The sequence below is a fragment of the Balaenoptera acutorostrata genome, chromosome 8 (genome assembly GCF_949987535.1).
Source record: "Balaenoptera acutorostrata chromosome 8, mBalAcu1.1, whole genome shotgun sequence".
Classification (NCBI taxonomy): domain Eukaryota; kingdom Metazoa; phylum Chordata; class Mammalia; order Artiodactyla; family Balaenopteridae; genus Balaenoptera; species Balaenoptera acutorostrata.
In genome coordinates, this window is record NC_080071.1 from 90,371,244 (window position 1) to 90,385,648 (window position 14,405).

The 14,405-nt window shown below is 48.9% G+C and overlaps 1 protein-coding gene across 9 annotated transcripts in view; it reads left to right on the forward strand.

Moving 5' to 3' along the window:
* Window positions 1-14,405, forward strand: part of AGAP1 (ArfGAP with GTPase domain, ankyrin repeat and PH domain 1) — a 551,312-nt gene that overhangs the window by 461,425 nt on the left and 75,482 nt on the right. For all 9 annotated transcript variants that reach the window (XM_007184760.2, XM_007184762.2, XM_007184768.3 and 6 more), the window contains one exon: window positions 12,760-12,914. In XM_007184760.2, the coding sequence (XP_007184822.2) occupies window positions 12,760-12,914 (155 nt within the window). The remainder of the gene's footprint in view (window positions 1-12,759; window positions 12,915-14,405) is intronic.

A 14,405-nucleotide genomic window follows, 5' to 3' on the forward strand; every position in this document is an offset into this window, starting at 1 on the left:
AGACAGGCAGACGGCCCCCCCGAGACTTGCTGATGGGGGTCTTCCTGGAGACGCTGGCGGGGAGGTGTCTCGCAACAGGTGTGACAGTTTGCAGAAGTGGGAACTTCTCAGCCTTGACCAACCAGGTAACCTGCAGCACTGCCCTGCCCAGAGCTCCCGGGTGGGGAGGGACCATGATGCTGTGTGCTCTCTGAAATCTGTAAATACGGATAACACTACCCACTCAGGGTCCCTAGTCAATGGCCAATAGCTACGCAAGGCAGTCCTGAAGATATTGGAGTAAATGATGACTAGTCTCCTTCACATTTTCTTTCATTTCTGTTCAGCATTCGATTACATTTATGAATCTTCAATTAAGCGACATGACCGTTCTTCATCTACTTCAGGTTTCTTTCAAGATTAGTATCTGTCTGCATCCAGTCTCATTTCATACAGCTTTCAATATAATAGTACTGAATTCATATAATTATATAAAATAAATTATCAGAATGCCTTTCTGATTTCCAGTCTTTTGCTATATGATGTCATCACATCTTCTCTGTCTATAAAATCATCCTTTATGAAAATTCATATCCCGAACATTCTAACTTTTGTCGTAACCTGAGGCCTTGAGTATTCCACTAAAGATACCCATCCCCAAATGGCCTAGTTTTTAAACGGGTTCACTTGAGTAATCTGTTCAGAGGTACCCACAAAATATTGTTGACAGCAGAGTTTCTTATAGAGGAAGTTAGAACTTGAGGAGGAGAGGGGAGGGTGCCCGCTGTGCACCCGGCCCTGTCCGGGGAGCGTGTCCACGCCCCTCAGTCCAGATCTAGAGAGAACAGCCCAGATGTTACAGGACTCGCCTGAGGATTCAGGCTGGTGAAAGACAGGTGGGACCAAGAAACGAACCTGACGGTCTTGCTCCAAAGCCCTTTTATTGTTATGTTGGGTGTTCTGGCCCCTGCGCTGCATTATCTCATTGAATCTTCACTGCCAGGTAGGTACTTCGTTACAGATGGGAAGTTGGAGTTTCGACAAGTCAAGTGATGTTCTGCAGGACGAGGAGCTGGCATCTTCTGGAGACAGGACACCTGCCCAGATCTCTCAACTCCAGGACCTACTCCTGGGTGCTCATGGAAATGGTCAAAGATGGATGTCAGGAGTGGATAAAAACAAATTAAGCAGAACTAATGAGGGAAGCGCATAGACAGGATTAGAAAACAAACAAAAATATGTTTTCTTCCACTTTTTTTTGTCCATCAGGGCTAATTCTCTCTGAAACCGAGCTGGAAACCTCATTTGTATGTACTGTATTGCCCTAATTTTAAAATCTTTGTTACTTTATAGCAATTCAGCTCTTTCCCAGGGTTGGTGAAATTTAAGTTCCTTCCACAAGAGTGCAACTTTAACTTTTCCATCTCGGAAGCCTGCAGACTACGATGGAAAGTTTATTTATGCTGTGATTCTCCAATTCGTAGCTGCCTCCTAAGCCACGAGGAAAATGTATCTCAGATCAGGTGGATGAGGCTGGACTTGGGAATGTTCGACTCCACTGGAAACATTTTTCCAGGACCTGAGCGGAAGGCGGGCGTTGTGCAGAAGGGCGCGTGGCAGCGCGGCTGGCTGGGTGGTCTGTGCGCAGCGTCACCCGGGAGGGATCACACGGACTCTGTGCGGGTGTCCTCAGGCCTCCCCTTCCCTGCACCGCTGGGGACAGGGCAGACCATCGCCCACTGTGAGGTGCGCCAACCGTGGACTCTTCCGGGCTGTTTCAGCTCTCCTTGCTCCTGCAGAAGAAGGCATGTGATGAAGCGTAAATGGGTAAAGAAGAGATGTATTGAGGAATGAGGGGCGTTTCCTGGGGTGTCAGGCCCACCCACGTTGTATGCATCCAACAGGCCGCGTCACCCAAGTACCAGCCGGGTTCAGTGTAGCCCAGAGTCCCGACTCAGCCCTGCTCGTAGGGTCCGTGTCCCTGGATCTGGAACTTGCCCCAGAGACAGGCCTGTGAAGCCTGTTTGGGTCCCCTGCCACGGCGCGGTGGCCCAGATGGATGAACTCAGAGGTGCCGGACACAGTGTTTCCAAATAGGCCGCACCGTGGAGAAACACGAGTCTCCTTCTGGAGGACACACGTGGTGGGCGTGGTTCGTCCCTCGGGCCCGGGTCAGGGCTGACACCCCCTTCCTCCACCAGATGGCCAAGACCATCCCTTCCGTGTGAGCAGATGAGAGCAGGCCTTTCCCACGGCCGGCCTGACTCCGTGATGCTCTCTCCACCGCCCAGTGTCCGCAGTCACAGGTCTGAGGCCTGACTCCGTGATGCTCTCTCCTCCCCGCAGCGTCCGCAGTCACAGGTCTGAGGCCTGACTCCGTGATGCTCTCTCCACCGCCCAGTGTCCACAGTCACAGATCTGAGGCCTGACTCCGTGATGCTCTCTCCTCCCCCCGGCGTCTGCAGTCACAGGTCTGAGACGTCCACCTCGTTTCAGTCCATTGCAGGTGATGCTCACACCCTCCCTCCTGAGACGGTAGCCAGCTGCCCGGTGTGGGTACCCAATGCTGGGCCCCGGGCAGGTGGAGGGGACGGGCTGACAGTCAGCCCGGGGGGGCCAGGCAGAGATCCTGATGCAGAGTGAGGGAGAAGTTCCAGCGAGGCCCCGGGCGCCCTGCGGGTTTAGTGGAGTGTGAGACTACATTGGATTCAGGGGTCTCGGGGTCATGACGGGCTGCAGGGCTGAGTACTCAGACTTCTGGCATCCTGTCGCGTGGATCCCCAGTAACCCCTAAGGGAGGTCGTGTCCTTGATCTTTTACAAAAGGAGAAACCAAGGCCCAGAGGGGGCAGTCAGGAGCCCTGGGAAAGCACGCTGGCGCGTGGAGACCGTGGCATGTGGGCTAGGTATTTGGGTCAGAGCTGCAGCTGAAGCCCGGATGACGGCTCGGCAATGAACGTGGAGCACACAGCCCCGTCGGGACCATGACGCCCAGCAGACGGCTGTCACCGCGGTGGAGGAAGAAGGCCTGAGCTGGTGTGACGAGTCATGCTGTCCTTCTGAAGGACTCGAATCTAGTGCCCACCCCAGACCCCAGCAGCTTTCCCCAAGCCCCGTGTGCCTGCAAGCCTGTGCGGGGCCACCGTCGGAGGCCACCTTCCACGCTCGGGCTGGGCTCTTCTTCACCCTAAGTCATTCACATACTTGCAGTCAAACCCTGGTTCCTGATGAGAAGCCGTGCGACCTTGGGTTTGTGAGCGGCGGTGTGCACAGTGGTTTCAAGCCCAGACTCTTGAGCAGATGATACTGGTCTGGTTCTCACGTCCCCACTTCTTAGCTCTAACCTTGGGGTCATTCCTGTGCCCGCTCTCTACCTCAGTTTCCCCATCTGTAAACTGGGGACAGTCAGTGAGGTCCTCTATCCAGAGGCAGGTAACACGGTGCCCACCGTCACCACTACCACTGCTCCTAGTGTCAGGAGTGCCAGAGAGTCTCCATGGCAAAGAAGATTCAGATGCTTGAGCATCATTTACGTAGTGAGGAGCAGAGATTCGGCAGGAAACGTTGCCCCTGAACATGTAAGACGGGATTTAAAAATCAAACTTCTTTTTTCCCAGACTTTTTTCACTACCCTTCCCAGTTGCATTTACTCTCATCCTCCAAAGAACCGTCAGATGTGGAAATTGGGTTTTTGAGTCCAGTATGCCTGTATCCGATCCCAGCTCTGCCACTTCCGAGCTCTGCGAATTACTGGGGTTGCTGGGTCTCTCTTCCCCTGCTTAGTTTTCTTTCTCCAAAACGGAGACCGTAAAACCTACCTCGAAAGACAATTGAAGAAGAAATTGAGAGAGGCGGACGAAGCCCTTACCAGGGAGCTGGGCACACGGCGAGGGTGACCGCGGTGGTTGCTGTGAAACTGTCACAAATGCTTACGTCATGGAAAACCATCTCCAAGAACACGCTGCGTGGAGCACACAGGTTTTAGGCCTGTGGACTGTGTCCACGCAGGCAGGGCAGGATCGGCCAAAGCCAGCACTCGTCAACCATGGATGGCACGGGTTAAGATCTCATGCAGATAAATTCAGATTTAGGAAACGCTTTGAGCACTGCAGCTCCAGGACTGACTTTCTGGGGAGAGATGCAAGGTTGCTGATGTCTCCAGCCCTCAACTCTTGAAAGAATGATGAGATTGACGGTCATCCACGCGCTGAGCCACAACCGAGAGAGAAGAGCTGGGGGTGGGGGCAGCGTGGAAGGTTCTGGAACCTGCCAGTCCAAGTCTCCCCATTCCCACCCCAGGCTCTGAGCAGAGGAAGGGCCCTGGGCCCCATGTCCCTGTGATTAGGAGAGCAGGGGACCTCTGAAAAGTGATGAATGAATGTAAGTTAGAATGAGTAACAAATGGTAAGCATATAGAGCAACCAGGTAAATTACAACAACGGCCTCTAGTTTTTCTCTTTCTGAACCAAAAGCTTGGGCCTTGAGCTTTCCCGGGGTGCCTGGGCCTGAGCAGGTGCCAGGAAACATGTTAACACATCCGTCTTCTGCCTCCTGAGAGGTTTTCAGTTTGGGATCCAATCATTTTATTTTTTTCAGGAGTTTTATTTTAGACACTCTCCTTAATTTAAGGGAACACGTGGCCCCCTGTGGTTCTGGAAGCAGCAGCTTTCGTGCTGCCTAGTTCTCCGGCTGCCCTCCCACCTCTGTCTAATGTGTTTGGAAAATCAGAACTTCTCTGTGTTTCATGAGGATCTTCCTGTGATAACATTTAGCAGTAAACAGTCCTAACTCTGTGACCTCCCTCTGGGGTCTTGCTTCTTCACAAAATTAATTCTACTCGTCCTAAATTAAGCCACAGTACAACACCTCCGTTGGACTCTGGGCTAAACAAAGATATTTACCAAGTTGAGAGCTTGCAAAAATATTTACCCAAGAACCATGACCTGTGTGTGTTTATAAAGACCAAAAAATAATGATTTTTTTTTCTTTTTGTTAAAAATGAACAACTCAAGTGGAAGAGGGCATTTTTTTAACTTATTATTTTTTTGCCATAGGTCTTGGTTCTGCACGGTCCTGGAGCAAATCCTTCACATTTATCTTTTCTTACAAAAATGGGAGGAAAAATCGAAAATGAATGAAAACTGACTTTCAATATTGTGGTGGGTTTTGGGCTGAAATCTTAAATGTGTGTCGTTTTCATCGTAATTGGGCAAAATATCTAAACCACATGCTTATTTAATATATGCTTTGAAAGCAGAAATATTGAAGTATTTTACAAATTGTAGGACTCTTCAAAATTAGCATAAAAGCCTGGGGCTGTGTTTGACCAAGCCTGGCGTAATCTCGAAGGGTGTAGATAGTGGGGGACCTGGGGAGGGGGCAGAATAGCAAACACATTCCATCTCGGTTTCCAACTTAGATGAATTGATAGTGGCTACCTGGAGAACTGGGCTGGGAAGGATTCTGAGGCTCCGTCAGGCTCTTTGGGGTCAGCGATGGAGGTCTTCCCTGGCAAAAGAAAGGGAGGGACAGCATGCCTTTGTCGTCCCAGTCCTTGCTGGCACCTCCTTGGACCACAGAACTGAGACCAGCAGGGTGAAATGGGCAGCTCAGCCCCAGTTAGTAGATGGCAGAGTGGGAAGGGCCCCAGAAGCGGGAGGGAGGACCCCAAAAATGGGAGCCCAAGACCCCAAGATCCCAAGGACACGAAGAAAAGAGAATGTGGAGATTCAGGCAGAAACAGGGAGAAACCCATTGCAAATACTCGTTAATGAGGAAAAGCCCCTTGACCAGTGGTCTGAGTTGCTGTTAACATCATCATCAGGGTACTGTGCTGTACCCGAAAACAAAAGTCCCAATTCTGCGACAACAGAAGTCACAGGTGGAGAGGACAGCGATTTCCCTGCGAGCCTTGGCTATTTGATGGTCAGATCATTTTTAAATGGTGACCATCTAGAAGCCTCTGGGCTCAGTGGACCCTTTGGCCACCTCTGTCAGTGGGCACATGGCCCCTCCGTGCTGGACACTGTCATCTCCGCACCATTTAAATAACAGGTTTTCATCATGTGTTTGTCATTAAGTATGTCGGGAAGGACACTTCGCCTCGTGGACAGAAATGGGCATCAGGGTCTGGGTTCCAGGTTTGCAGGGGAGCCCGGGAACGCGGACCCAGATTCCTCATCCAGCCAATGAAGAAAGTGGAATGAGTGACCTCTGCAGACACTTTGGGTTCTTATAAATTCAGAAGAGAAACAAATCTCAGCATCGCCGTACACAGTACACCTGCATCTCGCAGGCATTTTTGAGCCATAGTGTATCAGATGGGCACAAGGGTCCAGATCCTCTCGGCCTTTGCAGAAGTACAGGGCAATGGTTCTGGTCCCAAGTCTCCTGCCCCTCAAGACAGAGGTACGCATCTGTCCGTCTTTCTCCCCTTCCACCCGCTCCCCCAAAAGGCATCCTTGTCAGATGTCTCCTGTTGAAAACAACCTCCAAATGTAAATCAGTTGCAGCTGTGTTTAGCCCTTTAACCCTTTGCCTGCTAGGATTCCGCAAAAATAATTGATGACTGATTGGCCCATTAACCTTTAAAAAAAAAAAGTTTGACAGCCCGGACTTGTGTAATGAGGAGGGATTCCTTGTGAAATCAGTCTGATGGCTGAGTTGCTTGCCCCTAAGGAGGCGAAATTAGCCCCACGGGGCCTCGTCTGCATAGAAACTGGACGCAATTAGTGTAATATCCGGTGTTATTAATGTCGTTTGGAATAATTGGGCAGGTTGATTTCGACAGGTTCATGGTGCTAAAATACTATTATAGTGGACCTTTCCACAGCTAACCGTTAAACACGGAAAACTGTTTAAATCCCTATGAGCCCAATCACAGAACTTTATTAAACCACTAAGCCCTGGAATGTCACACTGGGAAACAACACGGTTCTTTCTTTTCGGGCTCTGGGTGTGGCGGGCTTTGATTTTTTATGATGGGGGGAGTCTGGGGGATTGAATTTTGATGATCACCTGTGTATCTAAAACTAAGAAACCTCCTGTAACATAGCTATCATCAGGAATTTCTACAGCCTGAATTCTAATTTTTACAGAATGAATTAAATATAAGCTGCTGTAATTGTCACAAAGAGTCGGTTTGTGTCAGTGAACCGAAACCACTTGAAACATAGCCACTGTTCGTCCTCACCTTCTGAGCTCTCATTCTTCACGTTTTAAGTGAGGGTAACATTGGAGAGTAATGCTCCATCTGTCTTTCTGACTGATTGGCCCCCCACTGCCAATTATTATTTTTATCATTTTTTTATCTAGTTGCTGATACTAAAATAGCATCACAGTGTCACTTTAGGATGTGATGGGACCCTTCTGGTCCACTGGTGGTTTGAATAGGGCTGTATCGTCTGATAGAAATTCTTGTTTGAACATGAGGAGGAACTTGTGAATGTCCTGTCCACACAGAAGAAGGGGTAATATTTAGGTCCCCAGATGTACTGTTTACTTAATGAGTGTTCATAGTCAGTGCCACGATACAGAAATATAAGCCAAGATTAAATCTAGAGATTTACCAGGTGTTGATTCAAGAAGATGACCAGGCAGCAGCTTGGAGGCTCCCATCAGGGATAGATCTTTTCTCCACTGGATTAGTTAGAACTGGATTTGGAAGTGATAGAAATGTAAAGGGATTTAGGTGAAAAAAGGAGGGAGAATGGATTAATTTATCCAATCCAACTGTAGGACAGGCAGCTGGGCTGGCTGCAGGGACCCAGGAACCTGGCAGGCATCAGGTCCATCCCATCCCTGCTTCTCTCTACTGGTCAGCAGTGTTCTCACCTGTCCACAGATAGTGGCCTAGACAGCAGAGGTTTTCCTTCCCGTGGATAACTTGTGAGCTGTGTCTTGTTCAATCCAAGATAAGAGGGAAGGGGCTCTGCGACCCCAGCTCAGATAAGAAAACCTGGAGTAGGACATTTGGATGATGTGACCCCCACTAGGACAGATCAGTGGCCAAGAGCCTCCCATGCTCTGATTTTCCTGGTGTAGCTGGGACCGTTCCTCCGTCCCATGCAGACCAATCACTGGCCACAGAGCCAGATACGCAGGAAGATGGAAGCTGGAATGTCCCCAGTTTAGACTGCCACGTCCATGGCATCATGTCCCCTAGCATTCTCCAGACGTGACCAGTTAAAAAGAAATATGACATTAGCGACAAGCTGGTTAGGGATTTCTGGGGAAATTACCTTTAAAAGATTCTGCCACCTTGCTCTTCTGACATCAGGAGTGAGGGAAAATAACAGAAAAAGTCACTGGGAAGTGGGAAGACCCCTCCATCTCCTGCTGGACACCCTAGGAGAACTTTTTTTTTAACTGTTTTATTTTTGAGAAACAAAGAAAGCACTGCTGGCCACCTTAAGAGAGGAAAATAATCAAACTAAATGAGATGATGCCTATGAAGTCCTTAGCATTTTTTCTGACACGAACTTGGAGCCCAGTAGTATTCTTTTTTATATTTATTATTCCATGCAGTAGATTCATTACAAAGAAACAAGTAGTCCTTCATGGAAGTCATATGTAACATGATTAAAAACGCAACTTCTCTATAATCCTTGTTCTTTTTTTTTTTTTTTTTTGATCTTAGGAAGCAGAGGAAAGTCATAAGGCAGGTATAATTTAGTTCTGAAACTCTAACTGTATCTGTAAGTGTTAACATATTACCCTCCCTCAAAAAGAAAAAAAAAAAAAAGCCACATACAGACAGTACCCTGGGAAACACATGAAAACTTAAGCATCAGCTGGATTCCATTGATGCTGGTGGTATAGAGTGATTGCAACTAAACTCCATGCCCAGATTTTAATCCCTTACTCAGGAAATGGGGAATCCTAGCTAACCGGCTTCTTATAAAGACATCTTCACCAGGGCCTGAAATCCAGAAGAAGGCTTGGAGTAGCACCCCCGTGGGGCTGCCTCTGAACTGAAACGGTGTTAGGGGGCGGTCCCGTCCCCTCCTCCTCCCTGCCTTCTCCATGGTGAGCTGGGCCCCTGTCCTCCAGGTAGCCCTGATGTTCACATCCACAGTTCAGCAAGGAGCCCCTCAGTGCGGCGCACCTGGGAGAGGCCAGCCCAGGAACAAAGGCACCATCAGAGGCCTTTCTATTCGGGAGCTGTTGCCAGACCCTGCGTGGACACGACTGGAGGAGCATCTCCTGCCTCTCCAGGGCTAGGCCAAGCCCTTCGGTTAAAACAATAAATATTTCGCACAAGAACGCTTGGTCAGTGTTTCACTGCGTAGTGAGCTACTATAGCGTGAAGAGCCTTGACCACAAGTCCCGACACGTACCTGAGTACATGTGCACGCTTCAAAGCCCTTAGAAGCAGACAGCTCGTACACAGACAGTCACGGCCATCACCGCTTATTGATGCAGCTGACTTGGTCACCGAAGTATTGGGACTGTAGGTTCTGATTCCCCTCTTCATTATTCGTACAATTGCGTGCCTTTCCGGATTGACAGTCACCCCACTGGCCTCCCCCTCTCAAAAGGAAACTGTCTCAGATGAAGCAAATTTGGAGTGCTTGCACAGTTGGTTCTTAATTAGGATGTGAAACATGGCTGTGCTTTCCAGGGTCATCCAGTTGTGTTCACGGGGCTCACCTTTCCAATCCCAGCCTTTTCTCATGAGCTGCTCTCCACCAGGCTGGGGGCACGGGATGTCCTGCATCTGTTTGATCTTTTGAGCCTTACTGGTGTTTCATTATTGTTAGTGGACCAGCCAGGGTTTCATCTTCCAGAGACAAGCATGAAACCTCTCTGGCCACTCATGTGCTTGGGTTAATCCATCACCTCAAACACAGTGTGGAGTCTTCTCTTTACCACTTGTTACCAGAGACTACAGGTTCCGAGTCATCCTCTGTGTTGTTATTTTTAGGGAACTATTTGGCTTATTCACATTTCTTTGTATCTCTCCTTCCCTACCTCGCAGATGGAGAGAAATGAATTTATAAACAGATATATTTTAAACGTGATTTCTGTTAGATCCTCATGTACAGAAATGCAATTAACGTTTCATTATATTGGTCTTAAATCTTGCCCATTTACTAACTGCTACTATTATTTCTCAACATTTGTAGATTCCTTGGGGTTTCCTTTGTAAGCAATCTTGTAAACTGTGAATGACAGTTTGGTGTCTTTTATCTTTCCAATCTCCGGATCTGTTACTTCCCTGTTTTGTTTCACTGCACCAGCCAGCAGGGCTGAACAAGGGCTGGTACCGTGAACATTTTGGCCTTCACAGCCCTTGAACTGGTGTGAAATGATTGCTTCTAACATTTCATCTTTAAGAATAATGGTTCTATGGGTTTGGATACGTACTCTTTGTCCACGGAAAGAGGATTCCCTTCTATTCCTAGTTTGATAAAAGATTTTAATCATATTTTTAATTAAATTTTCCTTCTTCTTTGTCAGGGAGTTATACGTTCTACTTCTTTTCTTATAGAGGTTAACCCTGGTATTTTCTCATGTGTACCTAGTTTACCAAAGTCTAAAGTTAGTTCTTAACTCCCCTATGGAACAATGCAAAGTCCTAGGGTGTTTTAACTCCAGGGTCCCCATGTCCACTTTCATTTCTCTAGTATTTTGTACCTTCCCCAAATTAGACGTGATAAGAAAAGTAGTATTTGATATAATTTTTATTTAGGTGTATTTACATGTCTATCCATTTGCTCCCTAACCCATCTGGTTCAAACCTTCTTTGTAGAATCTTCTGAAGTGTGTCTTTTCCCAGTTCCTTTAGGGAAGGGCTCTTGATTCTTTCAGTTTTTTATATGAATCTTTATTCCACTCTGGTTCTTGAAAGAGAGATTTCCTGTCTCCGTGTGTCGGTTGCATCCCAGCTGCCCTTCTCCCCCCCCTTCAGGGACCAGGACCATCTCGTTCAGCCCCTTCCCTGGGCTGTTCCGGGTCCGCTCCAGGTGACGCCCTGCTTGGCCCCTTTCCGGGGGTGGGCCTGCACTCCACGCCTGCTTTTCCACAGCCCCACGATGCACCCCCGTCCCAGGAGCTTTTAACAGCTGCAGGGAGGGTCACAGAGCTTTGAGAAGCTGGTGGGGGCCGTGGACCCTCTTGTTGGAGAAACGTTACCCCCCGTGAGGCTGGGCGCCCTGATAGGAGAGTCCCTGACCTTCCTTCACATGCTGTTCAGAACAGGTGCCACAGATTGAGGCCCAGCCCGCCAGCAGGGTGAGTTCTAAAAGAGCAGCGATCCTGATGTCACCTAGAACACGATACTGTTGTTATCAGGGTACATAAAGATTTCACGAAAAGGTGGCATGGCCCTGTTTCTGTGGCAGTCGGTGTTGGAGCAGCTCCCCAGACCTGGGGGTGCTTGACAAAGACACAAGCATCCTGTCCCCACCTGCCCAGGTCGGTGGGGTCAGGTGGGAGGGTCTCTCAGCCACAGTAATGGGAGCTGCTTCTCTTCTGAGACGAAAGGGGAGGAGGAGAGGGCGTCTGGAGATGATTGCAGTTGCTTCGGAGACTGAGGGAGCGTCCTTGTCTCGGAGGCCCGAGGGCTCCCAGTGAGGCAGGGCCTTGAGAAGGGGCGGGGCCAACCCGGCAGCACGGAGCCTTGCAGAGGTCAGGGGCCAGAGGTCAGGGGCCATGAGGAGTGCTGGGGACACAGGCTAGAGGAGCCAAGAGTGTGGAAGGTGGAGGTTTGTGCAGATGCGAGCAAGCCGAGTGCGGGTGACAGAGGTAATTGACTAACGCAGAGGTCAGCTGGGTGGGCAGTAGGTTATTCGCGTTATTAGTAACAATCGCTCGCCAGGGGCTCACGATGCAGCTGGCTCAGCAACAAGTGATGGGAAACTACCGATCACGTGAGACGTGGTGGTGCCTAAAAGCCCAGCTCCAGACGTCTTCATGGTTACCTGTGGCTGGTTATGTTGTCTGCACGTGGCCCCTCCTCTGCCTTTCGTTCCGTGGCAGAGGCAGGAGGGTAGATCAGAACAGAGGACAAACACCAGCGCTCACGGAGGGTGTTCCGTGGCCCACGCCCAGCGTGGGCCTGAGCTAGTGCACGTCATTTAGCCAGTGGAAAACGCAGTGAAGAAGGCAGCTTTCCCCTCCCATTTTAAGGGTGAGGAAATGAACCCAGCGCGGGTTGAGAACTTGTCCAGACTCCAACATGCCAAGTGGCGGAGCAGGATTTGAACGTAAGGACCCCTCTTCCTGGTACACAGTGGCCCCTTCAAATCGCCTGGAATTCCACTCGCTCTTCCAAACTAAAACCTTCCCCGCTGTAGCTGGTCTTCTGCCCTAAAAGGACAGACGCCCTCAGGCCTCCCTCTCTGCCGCGGTGTATCTGTGGATTGGCGCACAGGTGCTTATAAAGAAATTAAATTGTGCCCTGAGATGAGCAGCGTTCACTTGATTTTCATCCCACTGTCAATTTCAGCAGCCGGCCACGAGTTACAATATTCCGTCCCTGAGTTGCTTCATCTGTGCCCAGCACAGAGACACTGACATCACACGCTGATTTTCATTTTTCCTCATCCCCTGAGCATTGATTGAAACCTAGCTAAGCCATGCTGGCTTTAGGAACCAAATCTGGAGTGTTTGGAGGTCTGCGGATTCAGATCTCCGCTGCGGGGCGGCCGGTCCTGTGTGTGCCTCGGCCCCATGCAGGCGCGATTGAACCCAAAGGCACTTTCATGACCGAGGGCTGGCAGAGGGGCCGTGATCTCATGAAAGCTAAACTCTTCATCCCCACCACTCTGTGTTTCAGAACAAGAAGAAAACTTTGAGTTTATCATTGTGTCCCTCACTGGCCAGACGTGGAACTTTGAAGCCACCACCTACGAGGAGCGAGACGCGTGGGTCCAGGCCATCGAGAGCCAGATCCTCGCCAGCTTACAGTCGTGCGAGAGCAGCAAGAATAAGGTAAGACCCGGAGCAGCCTACCGCGCCCCTCCCCCCAAGGCCCCGCCACCAAAATCAGGAACGGCTGATCCTGAAACGGAAATGGGTGGGGGAGGGGAGAGCATCGTGTGAGACATGCAATTGGCAAGACTCTTAAATCTTTCTGAGCAAAAAGCAAAATAATTGAAAAGATAAAAAAAAACATTGTGTCGATATGTGTCCTGTAGCATAGATTAGTAGCCTAGCTTAACCACAGTTCGGATGGCAGAATATCCCATTTTAAATCTTTGCTCTCTCAGCTCATCCCAAATGTAACGTATGGACCTTTTATTGGAGATCATAGAATCTTTTGGACCCTTGTGGCTTCTGTGTCCACACTGATTTTTGCTTTAGGCTGAACACACTCAGGAAAAGAAGTGCAGACTTACGAGGAGGCACTGTTCCGTTCTCATAAATGTCTCAAGTTCAAATCCACGTCAAGTTAGAAAACTGACCCTTAGTGCAGGCTTCGATGAAAAGTGCATGCACATATATGAGCATGCAAAGAGCGTAGGGAAGATAAAATGTCCATTTTTTAAATTCTGTTGATAAAGCCTGGTATGGGGTTTATTCAATTAGAGTTAATTCTTTTACATTTGTTTAGCCAGGAAAAGCAGACTTTAACCTGCATTTTCTGAATTACTGCCCAGTGATATTCCTTATACAAAGGTCATTTTTCTCATTTCCCTTTTCCCATCAGAGATTCCTTCAAAGATCATTATTTTAATGCTTGGATATTTTTAACCCCTTCTCTGGGACACTTTAAAGTCTTGGAGAGCATTTTGATTTTTCCAGCTGTGAACAACTAGAAACCAGGAGAAAGGACATTGCCTTCCAACCTGCAATTTCATTTGTAACCATTTAAAGAAATTTCTGCCAGTGATTTATGTTCAGCTTTGTCATTAAGAAGGGAGTCTGTCTTTCAAAAAGATGGAGTGTCTTATTTTATTACCCTCTTTAACCAGGGTAAACCAGACCACGGTCATTATTATTATAATGTAATTTGCCTCTCTTTTTTAAAGATGTTTTATACCCACAGTGGGGAGAATCAGGGCCTTTCATTTCTGAGCACCTTGGCTTTACTGAGTCACGGTTGCAGATGTGGCTTCTGAAGCAGACTCAGGATGCTTCTGCATCTCCTGTCGATGGGGACTGAGGACACCTGTCACCTACAAAGCTCAGGAACTCGGTTTCAGAACAGGCATTGCGGGGGCACGTGTGGCTGAACGGACAAACGCATCTCCAAATTTTGCGTAAAATCACAGTATCTCAAGTCAGACCCTGAATGTATGCCGGGTCATCGGATTCAGGAAGGTGGGGGGGACAGCACTGGCCTTTTCTGTTTCACACCCTTGCCAGATGCCTCCCAGCTCTCTACTCTGTGAAAACAGACAGCGTCACCTCGGCCTGATGCAAACACCAGCCTTAAAATGCTGCCCCTTTTCTCTCCATAGATGTGTGCCACCAAAGGCC